Below are 20,227 nucleotides of genomic sequence, written 5' to 3'. Positions count from 1 at the left end.
GAATGGTGAACATTACATTTTTGAAAACATTGCCAAGGCCAAATAGTTCCATGAGGATGAAGTGAGATTGCAAAGACTCTAGAGAAGGTCCAAAGTAGTGTACATTTTAGAGATATCAAGAAGGCAGGAGTGTGTGCAGCATAATTTATGTTCTAATCCATCCCAGGTGTATCAGAGACTTCAGGGTGGACCTCACAGGATTCATTTTACAGGTGGTCTACAGCCGGAATGTTGTCAGTAAAGAATAGGACACTATAGATGAGAATGGTGAGCGTAAGGATCCACCAGAACTAGCATGTGCTGGTGTGCAGCAAGTTGTCTGGCAGCAGGTGGTCTTGAAGCAGGTGGTGCTATATCAAGTGGTTCCACATCAGGTGGTCCAGCAGCAGGTGATGTTGTAGTAGGTCCTGCTGCCTGTGGTCTGGAAGCAGGTGATCCAGTAGCAGATCCCACAACAGGTGGTGATATAGCAGGTAGTACAGTACCAGGTCCTTCAGCATGTGGTCTGACTGCAGGTGGTCTGACAGCAGGTGGTCTTGAAGCAGGTGGTCTGGTAACAGGTGGTCAGGCAGCAGGTGCTCTGGCAGCTGCATTGACCATAGAAGTGATCTTCAACAGGGTTTGACCTTGGTTTTACAAATTGGAGGTTCTAGATTTGCTTTGATGAAGTTTGATTGGAAGATTTGGGAGTCTCCTTGCCCATATATCTTTTTATATCCTGCTGAGGTATTGTAGGGTGATTACTTGTTGGCTTCTGGCTTCTTGGAAGAGACAGAGATTTTTGAAGGGCCTACCTGGGTGTGGCTGTGAAAACTGTTGCTGTACACAAGGAACACTTGAGGCTGTAAGAGAGAAGAGCAGGGAAGGATGCCCAAGAGCATGAAGCACAAGGGCATCTTCTCCAGGATCAGGAGTCCCTAGGGTAGCTGTTCCTTCAGCAGGTGGTCCTGCAACAGGTGGTCTGGCAGCAGCTTGTGTCCTCTTGGGGTGGTCTGAGAAGATCCAGCATCTCTAGGGGAACTGCAGATCTTCAGGACTCTAATCTCAACAGCCCAAAGAGCTTTTCACTAAGGAATCACCCTTAGCACGTGGTGTCTATTGGTTCCATCACAAGAAACTCTAGTCACCCCTGTGAGATCAACTCAAAAAAATCAGTAGCCCTCCTATACACAAAGGATAAAGGAGCAGAGATGGGAATCAGAGAAACATCACCTTTCATGATAACCACAAATACTGTAAAGTATCTTGGGGTAACACTAACCAAGGAAGTGAAAGATCTATTTGACAAGAAATTTAAGTCTTTGACGAAAGAAATTGAAGAGGATGCCAGAAAATGGAAGGATCTCCTATGCTCTTGGGTTGGTAGGATCAACATAGTAAAAATAGCAATTCTACCAAAGGCAATCTGTAGATTCAATGCAATCCCCATCAAAATCCCATCAAAATTCTTCACAGACCTTGAGAGAACAATAATCAACTTTATATGGAAAAGCAAAAAATCCAGGATAGCCAAAACAATCCTATACAATAAAGGAACTTCCGGAGGCATTACCATCCCTGACTTCAAACTCTATTACAGAGCTACAGTAATGAAAACAGCTTGTATTGGCATAAAAACAGAGACGTCGACCAATGGAATCGAATTGAAGACCCGGATATTAATCCACAAACCTAAGAACACCTGATTTTTGACAAAGGAGCTAAAATTTTACAATGGAAGAAAGAAAGCATCTTTAACAAATGGTGCTGGCATAACTGAATGTCAACTTGTAGAAGAATGAAAATAGATCCATGTCTATCACCATGCACAAAACTCAAGTTCAGATGGATTAAAGACCTCAATATAAATCCCACCAAACTGAACCTGATAGAAGAGAAAGTGGGAAGTAGCCTGCAATACACGGGCACAGGAGACTACTTCACATGTATAACCCCAGCAGCACAGACAATAAGAGCAAAGATTAATAAATGGGACCTCCTGAAACTGAGAAGCTTCTGTAAAGCAAAAGACACAGTCATTAAGAAAAAAGGCAACCTACTGAATGGGAGAAGATCTTCACCAACCCACAATCAGAAAAAGGTCTGATCTCCAAAATATGTAAAGAACTCAAAAAACTAGACATTAAAGTTCTAAATAACCCAATTAAAAATTGAATACTGAAATGAACAGAGAATTCTCAACAGAAGAAGTTCAAATGGTGAAAAGATACTTAAGGTCATGTTCAACTTCATTAGCGATCATGGAAATGCAAATCAAAACAATTTTGAGATATCACTTTACACCTGTCAGAATGGCTAAATTCAAAACACCAATGATATCCTATGCTGGAGAGGATGTAGAGTAAGGGGAACACTCATCCATTGCTGGTGGGAATGCAAATTTGTGCAAACACTTTGGAAATCAGTATGGCAGTTTCTCAGAAAATTGGGAGTCATCCTACCTCAGGATCCAGCAATACAACTCTTGGGAATATACCCAAGAGATGCTCAATCATACTACAAAAGCATTTGTTCAACTATGTCCACAGCAGCATTATTTGTAATAGCCAGAATCTGGAAACAACCTAGGTGCCCCTCAATAGATAACGAAAGTGTAGAATATATACACATTAGAGTACTACGCAGCGGTAAAAAAATGACATCTTGAACTTTGCATGCAAATGGATGGAAATAGAAAATACTTTACTGAGTGAGATAACCCAGACCCAAAAATATGTATATGGTATGTATTCACTCACTAGTGGATTCTAGTCATAAACAAAGGACATTGATTGTGATCCTAGAAAACCTAAGTAATAAGGTGAACCCAAAGAAAAACATATTAGATCCTCCTTGAAACTGGAAGCAGACAATATTGCCAGGCAAATGTTGCGAGCACGGGGGTGGGGATGGGGTGGGGAAAGTGGAGAGGGGGAAAGAGAAGGGAGAAGGGGAGGATTGGGGATAGCTTATTGGAGTGGGAAGGTTGAGATGGAGAAAGGGCAGATATGGGAGCAGGGAAGAAGATATCTAAATTAAGGTAATCATTTTAGGGTTGGCAAGAGGCATGGCTCTAGAGGGGAATCCCAGGTGTCCACGGGGATGTCTTCAGCTAGCTCCAAGGGCAGTAGAGGAGAGGGTGCCTGAACTGGCCTTGTCCCATAGTCACACTGATGTCTATCTTGAATATCACTATAGAACCTTCATCCAGTGATGGATGGAGATAGAGACAGAGACCCACATTAGGGCACTGGACAGAGCTCCCAAGGTCCAGCTGAAGGGCAGGAGGGAAAGATGAGCAAAAAAGTCAGGACCCTGTGGGGTTGGTCCACCCACTGAGACAGTATGCCTGATCTAATGGGAGCCCACCAAAGCTAGCTGGACTGGGAATGAACAAGCATGTGATCAAACTCTGAATGTGGCTGACAATGAGGGCTGACTGAGAAGCCAATGATAACGAGACTGGGATTTATCTCTACTGCATGTACTGGCTTTTTGGAATCCTAGTCTGTTAGGATGCATACCTTCAAAGGCCTGGATGGAGGGGGGAGGGTCTTGAATTTCCCTCAGGGCATGGTACCCTGCCCTCTCTTAAGACTAGAGGGGGAGTGGGGAGAGTAAGCGGGGGGGGGGGGAGCAGGAGGGAGGAGGGGAGGAAGTGGAAATCTTTAACGGTATTATTTATAAAGCAATAAATTAAAAAAAAGAGTGGAAAGGATGGGGAGCAACAATGAGGCAAAACACTGCAATGCTGTCCCCCTGATCCATTTGTGTGATGTATGAGCCTCTGTGTAATTCACATTTCTTTAAGCACATTGGTCTTGTCGTCCATGTGAGGCATCTCTGGTGGTATTCTGCATGTGTCCCGTGAGTAGAGGATTTTCTTGCAATTTCTTCCCTTGGCATTGGATCACCAAAGGAACAGTGATTAGAACGTGTGGGTAAGTACACCAGATCATCCATTGGTATATGATCTTGTCACAGTGATGTAGGGCCAAGGCAGTTTCTTTATTAACCAATGAAAGTAACACATAAACAGATGACCCTCCTCCATCACAGTGAAGTGACCTGCTCTTTCCTATCAATATTCACAACAGCATTACTTCTAATCCACAGACCCCAGAGGTCAACACAGGTTGAGAAATAACATTGTGCACATTTGGAAGATAGAAGATGATTCTAGTCATGGTCCTCATGAAATCCTTTCCTAATATGAGAAAGATAGAAAAAGAGCAGCTGGGGACTCAAGTACTTTTGGCTATTGCTCAGTTGAGACCTCACTGCCAAGGACCCAAATAGAATAATGGGTTCATCATGAATAAGGATGGCAAAGGACTGGAAGCTATGTACCTCATGGTGGTAAGAATTCTTGCAGGGACTAAAGTAGTCTCTGGAGTAATGCCAAGGCCCGAATACCTGGAGCCACCACAGCGAAGAATCAAGGCAAGTAAGAAAGCCCTAGACCACTGAAACCTCCAGCAAATCCCCACCAATCCACCCAAGGAACAAGACCCCAAGTCCTCATACTTCACAGGGATTTCTACCATGGTAGATAGAGGTTTTCAATATACCTCTTTTCTGGGAGCAGTGTTCATTTAAAGCAAATGGATAGTAATGGTGAATACACTTCTGTGGTCAGTGTATTCATGATAGAGGGGCGATGTATTTCCCCAAATTAGGGTACTTGGCATGAATGAGAAATGAAGACTCTTGAGACTTGGGGTTGGGTGCTTGTATAGCGTCACATTTATTCAAGGAGGGGAAGATCTCTAGGTGTCAAGACCATGGCAAATGTCATACACATTGATAGGTAAAAGACACGAGTTTCCCAAGTGGAGAAAAGATTTGAAGACGTGTTCCATAAAGAGAGGTGAAACAGGATATGGAGGAGCATACTTGTTGAAGAAAAGCAGCTTCAGTTGGAAGAGAAGGACAGACGTTTTGAAGTTCGACCTGGGTGTGGGTGTGAGGACAGTTGCTCTACACTAGGACAATTTGAGGCTTCAGAGAGAAGAGCAGGGCAGGATGCCCAAGAGCATGAAGCACGAGGGGATCTCTTCCATGATCAGGAGTCCCTAGGGTAGCTGTTCCTCCAGCAGGTGGTCTAGCAGCAGTTGGACCCACAACAGCAGGGTTGGCAGCAGCAGGGGCGGCAGCAGGTGGTCTTGCAGCAGGTGGTCGGACAGCAGCATGGCTGGCAGCAGCATGGGCCACAACAACACTGCATCGTGTCAGAGGCTGGAGGGTCTGTGTGGGTTTGCAAGAAGATGGGTTGGCCTGTTGTTTGGAAGCCTCCTTGCTAGGCCTGCTTTTATACTCTGCTGAGGTGCTGCTTTTCTCATGTGCTTGGGCGTTCCTACCTCCTGATGGTCTATTTGTAAACAAATTATCAAATAAGGCAAGATTTTTCCCCTATACCTAGTCAAGATCAAGACAGTAGAAGTTTTCCTGGTTCATTGTTTTATGACTTCATGTGTACCCCTTTTGAGCCCATATGAAATTGATTTAAGCTGTCATTGCACTCCAAGAGAGCAGTCACCTGAAGTTCTGTGTTCTTACATTCTATGTTTCCAAGAAGGATTGTTGTCTCGTCTTGACCTTCCTTCGGTATTGTCCGCAGGTTTCAGTTGGTTTCTTAATTTCCTACTTCCTGTGTTAGGATTCAGTGGGACCATTGCTGAGTCCAAGACGAAGAGCTATAAGGTGTCATTTTCTTTAAAATAATCTATTACCCAACATTCTGTGTGCTCACATCTAGTGTTTCAGAGTTGGTTTTGTAGCATGGCTTGCCTACTTCAGTAGTGTTAATTTTCATTAATGTGCTTTAACATGTAATTGGCATGAGAACACAGAGACCTTCAGAACCTCATCCTTTCCTGGATAGTTGTTTTTAATCTACCTGATGTTCAGCATAGCTCCCCTTTATAATGGCGATGGTAAGATTATAGAGTAAAGAATACATACAAGACTTTTTAATTATAGAGCTCTCCCCAATTAGAGCAGATAGATCATGACACACTACAGTGGATGACCACTGAACCTATCTGTGATTTCTTGTGACAATCTGGACAGATACAAATTCTCAGTCTGCAGTTTGAGACACAGAAAGGGGGTTTTCCAATAAAGCCTTTAATCACTTGAAGAAACAGCTGCAGAGGTGTACCTAGTGTATGTGAAACCTACAGCAGTATAAGCTGACTTTCCCTGAGGCTCAGCTATAGTTCATAACAGATTTCATTGGGATGTCAAACTTCAGATCTCTAAAGGAAGTCTATTGAGTCACAATTCTAAGAACATTATTTTTAGTCAGATATGATAAACAAGAGGCTCTTGAGCCTAATGTACCATTCATTAGCTGTACAGGTTGACAGGTAAATCTGATAAAGAATCTAGGAGCTACTTGACCTCTGCTATGTTGAAGAGTACAGTCTAGCAAAACCAGGACATTCTCTGTGGACTACAGTATTTGCAAACAAGAGGCAAACACCAAACTCTATATGTCATATTGCTGTAGGGACAATGGTCTGTATTCTGTCAAATATATTTTAAATAAAAACTGATTGGCCAGTTGCCAGGCGGGAAGTATAGGTGGAACAACCAGACAGGAAGTAGAGGTGGGTCAATGAGAACAGGACGATTCGGGGAAGAAGGAAGTTCCTCCAGCAGTCCTGTCCCAGCCACAGAAGAAGCAAGATGTGACTGCCATGCCGAATAAGGTACTGAGCCACGTAGCTAACACAGATAAGAATAATGAGCTAATATAAGTTATAAGAGTTAATAAAAAGCCTGAGCTAATGGGCCAATCAGTTTATAACTAATGTAGACCTCTGTGATTTTTTTGGGACTTAACTATTGCAGGACCTGGGCAGGACAGAAAACCTCGGTCAACATCATATCCATTAATGAAAAACATTAACCAGATACTTGTTTTCCCATGCGTTGATATTAAATCTGGGGAGAGATCTGTCTTCTTGGCTTTGAAGACATTTGTTAATCAATGTCATTGGACATGGGTTCTAGAGTATTTGCTTTGAATTCCTGGAATCTTTAGTTGACGCAACTGGTATAGAGAGACTTCATTTGCGGACAACATATGTAGCAGATGAATTCTGGCCATGGGTTCTACTACACTGCCTCACAGTCTGAAGTCCAAGTCCAGGGGATAATTTCAGTATTGCGGTATCATTTCTTGAAGCCTTTGTTGATGAACATTTGGCAGCGGATATGTTTTGTGCATGGAACAATGACTGAGCTTTTTAAACATTATCCCAGTCTTCCAGAAGATCAAAGTTGCTTTTATGCTTTTAACCCTGAAATGTCCTCATTCTTAAGCTCGTGTGAATATACAGTACAGGTAGCTCAAACTGTATATACTGCCCTCTGGATCATTGCCATCAACTGTAAGATGTCACTTCCTCTAGACATATCTGTCTTCTCTACGCCCATTCCTCCTTCCCTGAGTAGCCACCAGTAATGAGACCTGAGAGAATGGGCGATAATGATAACTGGGATAATGATAATTGAGAGCTTCGCAAAGATCCAGAGCCTCAGGCTCTAGTTGAGAAAGAGCTGTGGTCTCATGCATACTGTATCGCCCTCATGTGTCAAATGAAGTAGGAGTCACTGAGAATGCATCTTAGCTCATGTGTTTCTACTCTATCATCCTTTCTTCGGTAAATTACTACCTTCATCCCTATAAGTCATTTGTACAAGGATTCCTTTCTCAGGTTGTTCTTTGGATAACTGGAACTTACTCTTAATGCAACTTTCATGGAAATAGATGTCAGGGTTGTATTCCCTCACTCACAGAACTCTTTTAGCCCATAACATCAGTTGGCAAGCCTTCAATCCATTCCACTGACTACTTCAGGCCAGGCATCCCTAAAAGAACGTATCCATATGCCTATAAAGCCTTTGCCACAGCATTTCTCCCATGCTTCAGATATACTGACACCAGAACTTGATGATAAAGCCCTATTGTTGGGGTCCCTGCCATACACATTGACCACAAGGAATGGATAATACAAATTCCTTGCTATCAGGAAGCTTCCTCCCTACTGGCTTCTTTTCATAGTATTGCAAAGAGTAATACAGGCTGCTGTGGAGAAACAGTCATCAGGCGTCACCCTACAAATGTTAATAATGACCAGGGTGGCAGGCTTTGTCCACATGTGTAATAGTTGCATGATTTTAATTGATATAATCAACTGCTTCCTGATTGGATTTGCGCCTGATCTGTACAGAGAAACACATGCCTGATGTTACAAGTGTGGCCAAGAACCCATGGTTAGGGATCTCACAAGCTCCAGGGAAGAATGTAGCACTATTATTCTGCTAAAGATATATAATGTTAAGCTGCCCTTTAAATTGGTATCTTTCTTTCTCCAGATTAGGGCAGCTCCCAGCGCTTATCAGAGAAGAGCCTTTGTGCAGTGTAGTGGGAAGCGGCGGGCTGTGTTCCGCCACCCGGCCCGGGCTAGCTTTACCCCCGGAAATAATTACACGGAAACTGTATTCTTTTAAACACTGCCTGGCCCATAGTTTCAGCCTCTTATTGGTTAATTCTCACATCTTCCTTTAACCCATATTTAGTAATCTGGGTAGCACCACGAGGTGTGGCTTACCAGGAGAGATCTTAACCTGCGTCCATCTCGGAGAGGAGCAGCATGGAGACTCACTATGGCGAATGCCTGAAGCGTCTCCCCTACCCTACTTCCTTGTTCCCACAATTCTGTTCTGTCTACTCCACCTACCTAATTTTGTCTCTTAAAGGGCCAAGGCAGTTTTCTTTATTAATTAACCAATGAAAGAAACATAGACAGATAACTCTCCTCCATCAGTGCAGTGAGCACTGATCAACACAGAAACTTAGAACTGGTCAAAGTGCAGAGAATACGCGAGTGTGGACTGTTTAGCCACACCCCTCAAGAGAAGGGACAATCATGAAAGGAGGAGGGTCATGGAAAGTGTAGATCAAGCTAGCCAAAATTCTTTCTTGGTGTGGGAAATAGTTCACAAATCCCCAAGTCCGAACTGAAGAGCTATGGATAGCTGATGGCTTCTGAGCGAGGGAGAGTCAATTTTCCTTAAAGATGTGGCTCCTAGGAGATCATCTATGCCTCCTGGGTGGCTCCATAGCCCAGGGGTATATAGACAGCACAATGGAGTCAATAGTTACTGACAAAAAAGGACACAGAGTTGTGGGGGGGGCAGGAAGGGAGGTAAAGATTGATCTAGGAGGAGCTAGGGTAGGAGTGGCAGGTATATATGATCGAAACATGCTATATGAAATTCTCTAAGATTTAAGAAAAGTATTTTAAATTTAAATAAAAATAACAAAATAAAGATGGCACAGTGTGTTTACTTACACATTTAATGTTAATATAATATATAAGTGCATATACATATATAATTTAATATATTACATACTGTAAAAATAGTTTCTTTTTAGCTGTTGTTCAACATTGCTTTGGCTATTCAGAGTCTTTTACAAAAGTGTTTCCATATGAATTTTAGGGTTTCTCTTATTTCCTACTTCCATGAAGAATGTCAATAATATTTTGTGGTTATTGCAATGAATCTGTAGATGGGTTTAGCTGATGTGGCCATTTTCACATTAATTCTGCCCATCTATAATCACTGGTAAATCTTTCCAACTTCTGATTCTATTGTCATTATGTTTCTTCAGGGTTTCACACATTTATTATGGAAGTCTTTCCCAAGCTTGGTTATGCTGTAGCTACTTTTTTGGGGGTACTGTGAATGACATTTTTATCATAATATTTATTGTTGAGTATTCCTCTGTACCCAACCTCATATTCTCCTTTTTAAATGCAGCACTATTATTTGAGTGAGAAATACTCCCATAGGGTTATGGTTTAAACACTTGGTCTCCAATTGGTGGTGCTCTTCTAGGTGTGCTATCAATTTATTTTACTAAACTAAGTCTAATTTTTGTTTTAGAAGTAGAAGCTGAATTACTTAGTACATTGGGGCTCCTATGTACCCTTTCTGTGCAATGTTGCCAGATTTGTTTAATGCTATTGTTTTATGTAAGTCTTCTAAAAATTAATAGGCACTACACATTTGTAAATCTGTAGGCAGGAACTTAATTTTCAAATTACCTTTACTTTTTAAAATGCGGTTTTTAAAGCTTGTTTGCTAACATTTCCCCTTAATATTGAGGACAGTCTGAGAACATACTGCAGAAGTACAAGCTCTGACAAGAGAAACTACGCCAATATTTTTAAGATGTTAAAATGTTGCCTACAGGACAAGCAGAAGAGACTTCAGATCAGCCTGACCTAACAACCCTTCCTCTGCCCACCTCTTAGTGGCTTCAAGATTTGTTGACACTAATGCCTTGGTATCTGTCACTTATGACCCTCCCTCTTTGGAACCAACTGGGACAAAGCTGATCCTTGGTGACAAGTGACAACAGAGGCTTAACCTCCAGATGTCTTTAGAGAAGACTGTTCAGAGATTCAGAGATGGGGTAAGGGTAACAGAATTAAAGGGAAGGACACAGGTTTGTTCAAGGGAAAGGGGAAAAGAGAATTACTCAGCTATCTTCCCACTGCTTGAGTGAGTGGTCTGTGTAGAATACTTAAGTACTCTCCTCTTTGTCAGAGAAAATATCAGGAAGTGGGTTTAATATGCAGGTCTATGAAACCATCTTTCTGTATTGGGAGAAGAAGGTAGAGGGAACATAGTGGGTACACTAGAAATTTTCTGTGTTGGTTCCTTTGCTACTTATAGGTGAGCTAACTAGAAGTTCAGAGATGGGAACGACCATTGAAGGAAGAGAAACAAGGAAACATGGTGTTTTTGTATTTGTAAAACTGCAATTTTTTTATTTATTTAACATGTAAGAAAATCTTCTTTTTTAAAAAATATGACAGACAACAGAGATTTCTATTGGGTTAAGGTAAGAGTTTACAGACTCCAGAGAAAGTAGAAACTTGGTCCCTTGTTGTAAAGAAATATTCTTCAGACAGCAGTAGTGAAAGAATAGTAGAAGTGAAAATCATTATCAGCTGGAATAGAAGTTTTACAATGGGCCTCTTAGAATCAGCTCACAGGGGTCTACGCCAGGAATGCTGGGTGATGAAGAACAGGAGACTTATGAGTGAGAGCGCTCAGCAGCAAGAACCGCTAGAGCATGCTGGGCGGCAGCAGGTGGTCCTGCAGCAGGTAGTTTGGCAACAGATGGGGCGGCAGCAGCTGGAGATGCAGCACTGGGGCCTGCAGCAGCTGGACACACAACAGCTGGGGCGGCAACAGGAAGGCCTGCAGCAGCTAGAGACACAGCAGCTGGGGCGGCAGCAGGAAGGCCTGCAGCAGCTAGAGACACAGCAGCTGGGGCGGCAGCAGGAAGGCCTGCAGCAGCTGGAAATGCAGCAGCTGGGGCGGCAGCAGGTAGGCTGGCAGCACACAGACTGGCAGCACTGGGGTCTGCAGCAGCTGGGTCTGCAACAGCTGGACACGCAGCAGCTGGGCCGGCAGCAGGAAGGCCTGCAGCAGCTAGAAATGCAGCAGCTGGGGCGGCAGCAGCTGGGGCGGCAACAGGTGGGCTGGCAGCACACAGACTGACAGCAGCTGGGTCTGCAGCAGCTGGACACACAGCAGGTAGGCCTGCAGCAGGTGGTCTGGCAGCAGCTGGGCTGGCAGCAGCCTTGGCCACAGCTCTCCTCAGAGCAGACAGAGCCACAACAGGAGCTGACCATGGTGTCAGAGGTGGAGGTCTGGGTTGGTTTACAAGAAGGTGGGTTGGAAGATTTGGAAGTGGGAGTCTCACTGTTCACATCCCCTTTTATACCCCACTGAGGGGCTCTTGTCCTCACATGCAGCATTCTTTCCTTGTTATTGTTTAGGTTAATAAACAGGTGATTATCAAATTAGGCGAGTTTCTTCTCCTGGCTAAATTATCAAGGCAGATGGAAAACACAGTTTCTTTTCCTGGTATTAAGATTCATCATCAGCTCTGGCTGAACCATTTCCTAAGTATCTTTCTTGCCTTAGTTTCTTCCAAACAAACGTCACATGACATTGTGTGTCTAGTCATTGTGTGGCTCAATCTCATGGTGGATGGCTTCACTGTCTATGCTTAGATAATCACGATTTTTAAAGACTCATCCTTGTATCTGGTGGCCCAGGTAGATAAAGGTTTATTATACCAATGGCTCATCCACAATGGGTCAGGTGGGCACTGACAGTGTGAACATCAAGACCATTGGCATGAACAAAGAAAGGTCTTCCTCATATGACTCCTGCATCTTCTAGACCAGTTTCAAAGTGGAAAACTGAATGGGGAAATGTTGATGTTTATCCCCCCACCTTTTTGTTGCCAGAGACAACTCTTTAATAGTCACGTATAGAGCCTCTCTCTACAATGGGTTACAAACCTCAATGGGCTTACAAAGTTCAAGTTTCTCATCTCTAGACTGCAGGATTATTTCCCTTCTTTGACCATCTATCTTTCTGGCTTAACAGAACATATGCAGCCATATCCTTCCTTTCCCCAATATTTATTTTGCAATTTCATTGGATATTCATGTGGTATTGTCACTTATTCTAATTTAAACCCAAATGTCCTACGCTCAGTTGGGTTTCTGAGTAGAGGACTCTCCTGTTTTATGTTTCATGTGGTAGATTAGACTCTCCTCTTAGTGTACATTTTACACACACACATGTATATATATGTATATATATCATACATATATACATTTATGTCTATACACATGTATTGTGATTACAAATCACACATATAATTATACACACATGTGATATATGTATATATGTATGTATATATCACATGTGTGCATACTTGTGATATATGTATGTATATATCACATGTACAAATATGTGGTATGTATATGCATATATCACACATGTAAATAAAAGGAGAATGATAGGTACTCATTTTGGTATACATTAAATTCTTAAAGGACACAAAACACCCATCCAATCAGCTAGGTGATTAATGTCTCAAATATGAGGAATGCTTCAGTTCCTCTGCAGGCCTCTGTTGGTAGAGGAATTGATAGACAGGGAATAACTGTGTGATACTATCATTAAATTTCTTAATTAGGATCATTTAGTGGCCAAGCCTTTTGCATTATTTTAAAGACATTAATTTGTTTACCACACACCTAGTCTACAGGCTCATGTTTGTAAATCTGGAAAAGATGAAGGGTTTTAATAATTGCATGTCCTGAGAGAGATGTCGCCCTGGATTGCTGCAGTAACAAGGGCACCTCTACTTCTGCACAAATGGGCATAGGAAGACTTCTTGACTACTAGAGGAGATGTGGAGCTCAGTCCCAACGATACATCTACAAACTATCTCCTGTGCCTGAGGCTCAGGGATCGTTGCTGAAGAGGGAGTGGATAAATTGTTACAGCCAGAGCCTCAGGGGGTTTGCTGTGAGACTTTGTCTCCTAGGAATGTCAGAATCTACACCTGTAAAATCTCACCAACACAGAGGCTTAAACATGAATTGAACTAGGATGACACCAATAAAACATGCTAACATGGATGGGGAAAGCTCACGAGGCAGATAAGGAATCCTTAAGAGTAGGAGCAAGAGTCTTCTCCAGGAAAGAACATATCCATTGGTCATCCATACCAAGTAGTCATCTCTGGAAAACATGCATAAAGCTAACACTACAGATTGAGCAGGCTGTATTTATGTATTTAGGAATTTATATATACACTACACAGAGAGGGGGGATAGATGTAATTGTACTATAATCTTCATAAAATAGCTTTTAATAAAAAAAAAAGTCTTTTGGTACTTGACTTGCCCAGAACCACACAAGGTACTGGGCTCAAAGTCACAGCACAAAATAAAGAAATTGAGCCCCTTTCCTCTCTTAATTAGGTGGAGTCCATTCTCTAAACCAGTGGTTCCCAGGACTGGCTGCAGGGGAGAATAATTCACAGAGTATTCCAAATTGTCGGCTCCTGGTCCAAGCCCTGGACAGTTTTCTTCTATCTGGTCTGAGCATCAGCATTTGTTCAAGTCTCCGGATGATCCCAGTGGACCTCAAGACATGAAAGTCCCTTCCTAAGCCTGCATTTGGGTCACTTGTAATATTCAGCAGTCACTGTAGAATAAAATAATGCTGTCTCTTTATTATCATAAGCCAATCTCATACCAATCACAACACAGACCCACACTGATGAGAAAAGACCAACAGGGAATCATGGAGTCCAACGGTTGGATTCATTTTAAAAGAAGAAACCACCAAATAGAAGAGACATTAACTTTATACTTTTGACTGAAGGGTACATTCTATAAAACAAAATGGATGATTAACATCAGAACTAGACATACAAATTATGTGACTGCTATCTGGCCTACTCCTCTTTGATTATACACAGCTCAGTTTCATAAGCTCTGAGTTGTGACACATGGGGTCCCATAACTGAATACTGACTTCATTGAGTGAAAAAAAACCACTCCTAAAGTCTAGAAGTAGACGGCCAACACAGAACAAATTCAACAGCGTTTTTGGAGGTTCCTCGTTTCATAATGTCCTGTCTGGGCAGTTTTGTTCTTAAAAAATGTTAGCGGCGCAGCTGTCAGCCCAGCAGAGACGGTTGTGGGTCCCTGCAAGATCCCCGGGCGGTAGCGGGCGGTGGCCCATCCCGGGCGGTCGGGTGACCCCCTGCCACACGGCGAGCGGGCAGCCAAGCGGCAGCAGGTTACCATCGGCCACTGGGCACATATGAACAGGCAGCGGCAGGTTAAAGGCACATAGACAAAGAAAATAGGCATAAAGCTTTATTAAAGGAGAGAGAGAGAGAGAGAGAGAGAGAGAGAGAGACAGAGAGAGAGACAGAGAGAGAGACAGAGAGAGAGACAGAGAGACAGAGAGACACAGAGAGACAGAGAGAGAGAGAGAGAGAGAGAGAGGGAGAGAGAGAGGGAGAGAGAGAGAGAGAGAGAGGAGAAGGAAGAAGGGAGAGAGACAGAAGGAAGAAGGGAGAGAGAAGCGGGGACACATGGTCTCCAGGAAGAGAAGGGAGGAAGAAAGAGAATTCAGGATGATGCCAAGAGATCAGAGGTCTCTGGGAGTGGGCGTGGAAAGGGGCGGGGACCAAAAGAATAACAGGCAGTATTTTCATTTCTTTTCTTTCTTCTCTTCCCTTACAGATCTTTTGCATGTATAGTATGGTTTCTGGTTTATAGGATTTTGGTGTATGTCTCTCCATCTACGTATATTTCTTGTGCTTTTTCTGTGGCCGTTTTTTCACTTCTTGTTTGTTTGCAGCATTCTATTCCAGTTTGATTGCTTTTTATTTTACCTACATTATTTTTGAATGCCTGTTTGTACTCCAACGAGAGTGAGAAAAAAAAGGGTATGGATTTGGATGGGTGAGGAGTCGGAGAAGGGGAAACCATAATCAAAACATATTGTATGAAAATGCATTTATTTTCAGTTAAAGCAGAATTCCTGCTTCAAGTTCTGCATTTAGTGTCTCTTAGCATAACCCCCTTTAAATGTTTGGGTGTTATCCTGTTCATATGATTTTATTAGTAAAAGTTATATTTTGTTAGTAAAAGTTGTAAAGTCTTACATACAGCATGGTGCAGCCCAAGACAGTGAGTTGCTTGCATGCCCCCTCCCCTACACCCGGTCATAGATAAGAAAATGCTGACAGTAGAATAGAAAAACAAAACAAAACATTGTGTTTCCATTCAAGACTGCTTTATCTATTCCTAATCTCTGAGAGCGAGAGAGAGAGCGAGCGAGTAGCAGGCGCGGGCGAGAGCGGAGTGGGCGTCTCGAGACTCAATCATCTCTAAACGCGTCTCTCCGCTCTCTCTCTCTCTCTCTCTCTCTCTCTCTCTCAACCTCTCTTTCTCTTTCTCTCTCTCTCTCTCTCTCTCTCTCTCTCTCTCTCTCTCTCTCTTCCTCTCTTTTTAAAAAACAAATTTTAGGGTCGTTTTACAAATATCCAAGGAGTACTTCATTGAATTTTAAAGAAATGTATAGAATTTTAGATGGGGTTTGATATTTTATTTGGAAGAGAAGATAGTGGGATTTGGTAATGGAATTGATTTCCTGGTTTCTTTCTCACTGAAGTAGTTGTTGGTGGGGTCACACACAGCCTCTGACTACCCTGTAGAGTTGTGGCAACAGTAACAGGAGAGTAGCGGCATAAGAATAGATGGGTACACAGATCTGTGGACTATAACAGCAGATCGGGAAATAAACCCACGCACTATGGCCTTTTAGGTTTTAATAAAGTTGCTATGAACATATTTTTGGAGCGGGCCTCTTTAGCAACTTGTGTTAGAAAAACAAGATGCCTGCATAGAGAACTGAAATGCATCCCTTGCTTGTCTCCCTAGACAAATGCTTACTCAAAATAGACAAAACACGTTAACTCAAAATTTGAAAATTTGAAGTCACAGGAGGAAAGATATAAGAGCATTCCAAATGATGGTAAGAATTTACAAAAATTGAATCTCATAAAAGGATTTCCAGAATGGAGAAAAAAGGCTAAAAATAAAAAAAATTTACAGCTATTCATTGCCCAGAAAATTAATGTCCAGAATATATTTAAAAACTCAACAATATTTTAAAAATTTAAAATATTATAATCAATAAATACACAATATGTTCAGAGATTTACAGTTCAGTAACCAAAAATCAAGGCTTGATCCTGACAGCATGAAACTCTCTTCATTTGGATTAAAGACCTCAATATTAATCTGAACACATTGAGCTTGATAGAGGAGAGAGTGGGAAGTACTCTACAACAAATGGGCACAGGGAACCGTTTCCTACGCATAACCCCAGCTGCACAGACTTTAAGGGCAACATTGAATAAATGGGACCTCCTGAAGTTGAGCAGCTTCTGTAAAGCAAAGGACATTGTCACTAAGACACAAAGGCAGCCTACTGACTGGGAAAAGATCTTCACCAACCCTGCAACTGACAAAGGTCTGATCTCTAAAATATATAAGGAACTCAAGAGACTAGACGGTAAAATGCCAATTAACCCAATTAAAAAATGGGGCGCTGAACTGAACAGAGAATTCTCAACAGAAGAAGTTCGAATGGCCAAAAGACACTTAAGGTCATGCTCAACCTCCCTAGCTATCAGGGAAATGCAAATCAAAACAACTTTGAGATATCATCTTACACCTGTCAGATTGGCTAAAATCCAAAACACCAATAATAACCTTTGCTGGAGAGGTTGTGGGGTAAGGGGTACACTCATCCATTGCTGGTGGGAATGCACACTTGTGCAACCACTTTGGAAAGCAGTGTGGCGGTTTCTCAGGAAATTCGGGATCAACCTACCCCAGGACCCAGCAATTCCACTATTGGGAATCTACCCAAGAGATGCCCAATCATACAACAAAAGCATATGCTCATCTATGTTCATAGCAGCATTATTTGTAATAGCCAGATCCTGGAAACAACCTAGATGCCCTTCAGTGGAAGAATGGATGAAGAAACTGTGGAATATATACATGCTAGAATACTACTCAGCGGTAAAAAACAATGACATCTTGAATTTTGCAGGCAAATGGATGGAAATAGAAAACACTATTCTGAGTGAGGTAACCCAGACCCAAAAAGATGAACATGGGATGTACTCACTCATAATCGGTTTCTAGCCATAATTAAAGGACATCGAGCCTATATTAGATATTTGTCAAAGGAAGTTGGTTGGGTATACTGGTATTTGATTGTTTGTCCTCTGCAGCCTGCCTTTATACAGACATTTGAGACAAAATTGTTTATCAGGTAAGTGACCTGAGGAAGCATTGAGATGAACTTAATGAATGAAATAAGTCAACACAAATCATGTGATCAGAATATCTCCAGAAGCAATAGGGCTCTGAGCCACTGAAGACCCAGGGAAAGCTGTGTATTCACTTGACTGAGTGAGCAAAGGCTTTGCTCACCCAACCCTTCTCACTGCTTGAACTCTGTGCCTGGGGGCTTCAACTCTTCTATCTACTGCTGCTCTTAAACACGAGCAAGTTCTGAGCACAGAGGTCCATGGGGTTTTACAAGAACATCTTTCTATATAGGAGGAGGAGAGCCATGGGGACAGAACTGACATGGGCTGTATTTGCACTGAGAAATCTTTGTGCTTCAGAATTTGACAGATGTGGAAAACAATCTGAGAGGAGAAATAAGTAGACATGATACACATTGCATGCCTGCAAAATTCTGATTTATTTAAAATGTAAGAGAGTCTCCATTAAGAATACAGTAAAGAACAAATTTTTCTTTTTGGGTGTAAGGACAAACTTTACAGATTTCAGAGGAAATTTAAATTTGTGGTCATTTTAGAGAAAGATAATAGGCAGGAATAAGGACAGACATTTGGAGGGCAAAATCATTATCAGTTGGAACAGAGGCTTTACAATGGGCCTCTCAGGATCAGCTCACGGGTGATCTACATCAGAAATCCTGTGTGGTGAAGAACAGGAGACTGGGAGTGAGAGCACTCAGCAGCAAGAACAGCTAGAGCATGCTGGGTGGCAGCAGGTGGTCTGGCAGCAGGTGGGGCGGCAGCAGCTGGAGATGCAGCACTGGGGTCTGCAGCAGCTGGATACACAGCAGCTGGAAGGCCTGCAGCAGCTGGAAATGCAGCAGCTAGGGCGGCAGCAGGAAGGCCTGCAGCAGCTGGAAATGCAACAGCTGGGGCGGCAGCAGCTTGAGATGCAGCAAGAGGGCCTGCAGCAGCTGGACACACAGCAGCTAGGGCGGCAGCAGCTGGGACGGCAGCAGGAAGGTCTGCAGCAGCTAGAAATGCAGCAGCTAGGGCGGCAGCAGCTGGGGCGGCAGCAGGAAGGCCTACAGCAGCTAGAAATGCAGCAGCTGGGGCGGCAACAGGTGGGCTGGCAGCACACAGACTGACAGCAGCTGGGTCTGCAGCAGCTGGACACACAGCAGGTGGGCCTGCAGCAGGTGGTCTGGCAGCAGCTGGGCTGGCAGCAGCCTTGGCCACAGCTCTCCTCAGAGCAGACAGAGCCACAACAGGAGCTGACCATGGTGTCAGAAGTGGAGGTTCTGGGTTGGTTTACAAGAAGGTGGGTTGGAAGATTTGGAAGTGGGAGTCTTCCTGTCCACATCCTCTTTTATATCCCACTGAGGGGCTGCTGTCCTCACATGCAGCATTCCTTCTTTGTTATTATTTGTGTTAATAAATAGGCGATTATCAAATTAAGTGAGTTTCTTCTCCTGGCTAAATTATCAAGGCAGATGGAAAACACAGTTTCTTTTCCTGGTATTACGATTCATCATCAGCTCTGGCTGAACCATTTCCTAAGTATCTTTCTCGCTTTAGTTTCTTCCAAACGTCACATGACATTGTGTATCTAGGCACTGTATGGTTCAGTGTCATGGCAGATGGCTCTAGTGCCTACCCTTAGATAACCATTGCTATTAAAGACCCATAATTGTTTCTGGTGACCCATGAGGAGAAAACATTTTTATACTGATGATTCATCCCTAATGGGTCAGGTTGGCCCAGAAGGTTTGACCACACACACACATACACACACACAAATCCCAATGGTATGAGAATAGGAAGCCTACTAAGCCATATCTTCTAGCCCAAGTGGAGCGTGGTTTATTTCCTAGATTATTTTTCATTGAGAAACACAAAACAATCTTAGGTAGAAAGTTGAATGATTTTCCTTTTCAGAAACAAAACTTTAACTGAGTTTTAGTACCTCTTAAGGGAGATGGGCTTTAGCTCAACTATACCTCAAAGTCTAGATGCCTTCATTCTGCCGTGGAGGTTTCCTTCCCTTCTGTCTCTGGTAGCCTGTCCTTCTTTCTTTAGTAGGAACTCCTGACCCAGGCTCATGCTTTTCTCAAATGTGCTTCAGAACTTCAGTTAGATGAGCAACTTCCTGCCTCTTGCTCTCTTTGGCCCTGGACTGTCTGTGTCTGCTGAGGTCCCCACCCCAGTAGATGCCTCACCTGTGCCTGTACTCAGGTAAGTGGGTTAGACGTCACCCCTCGGGTCCTCTTTTGAAAAAAAATGTAAAAAGATTGAGTACTTTTAAAAAGCAGATATCTACATGAAAGGATATCAGTTTATATTTATTTGTAGTGGGAACACGCTAATGGCTTAAGGGGTACAAAAAATTCCCATCCAAGCAGCCAAGTGATTGGGGTTTCTAAAAATGAGGAATGCTACCAGTCCATTATTCATGGTCTGCTGGTATAGAAACAGGCAGAGACTTGCTGTAGCTATGTG

General features: G+C 42.8%; 1 protein-coding gene across 2 annotated transcripts; it reads right to left on the bottom strand.

The window, feature by feature from the left end:
* Window positions 1–11,117: 11,117 nt before the first annotated feature.
* LOC119811758 (keratin-associated protein 4-4-like) lies at window positions 11,118–19,010 on the bottom strand. Of its 2 annotated transcripts, XM_042054941.1 has the most exons (3): window positions 18,874–19,010; window positions 11,387–11,613; window positions 11,118–11,281 (listed from the first exon to the last, which is right to left on the bottom strand). In XM_042054941.1, exons 1-3 carry the CDS (start codon window positions 19,008–19,010, stop codon window positions 11,118–11,120), a joined length of 528 nt encoding a protein of 175 aa, XP_041910875.1. The 2 variants fall into 2 exon arrangements, with proteins under 2 accessions (XP_041910875.1, XP_041910874.1); XM_042054940.1 differs by having other exon boundaries at window positions 11,118–11,627; window positions 18,906–19,010.
* Window positions 19,011–20,227: the final 1,217 nt, after the last annotated feature.

Source organism: Arvicola amphibius, chromosome 4 (genome assembly GCF_903992535.2).
Source record: "Arvicola amphibius chromosome 4, mArvAmp1.2, whole genome shotgun sequence".
NCBI lineage: Eukaryota > Metazoa > Chordata > Mammalia > Rodentia > Cricetidae > Arvicola > Arvicola amphibius.
The sequence above is the reverse complement of the archived record's forward strand: the minus strand, read 5'-3'. Positions and strand labels throughout refer to the sequence as shown.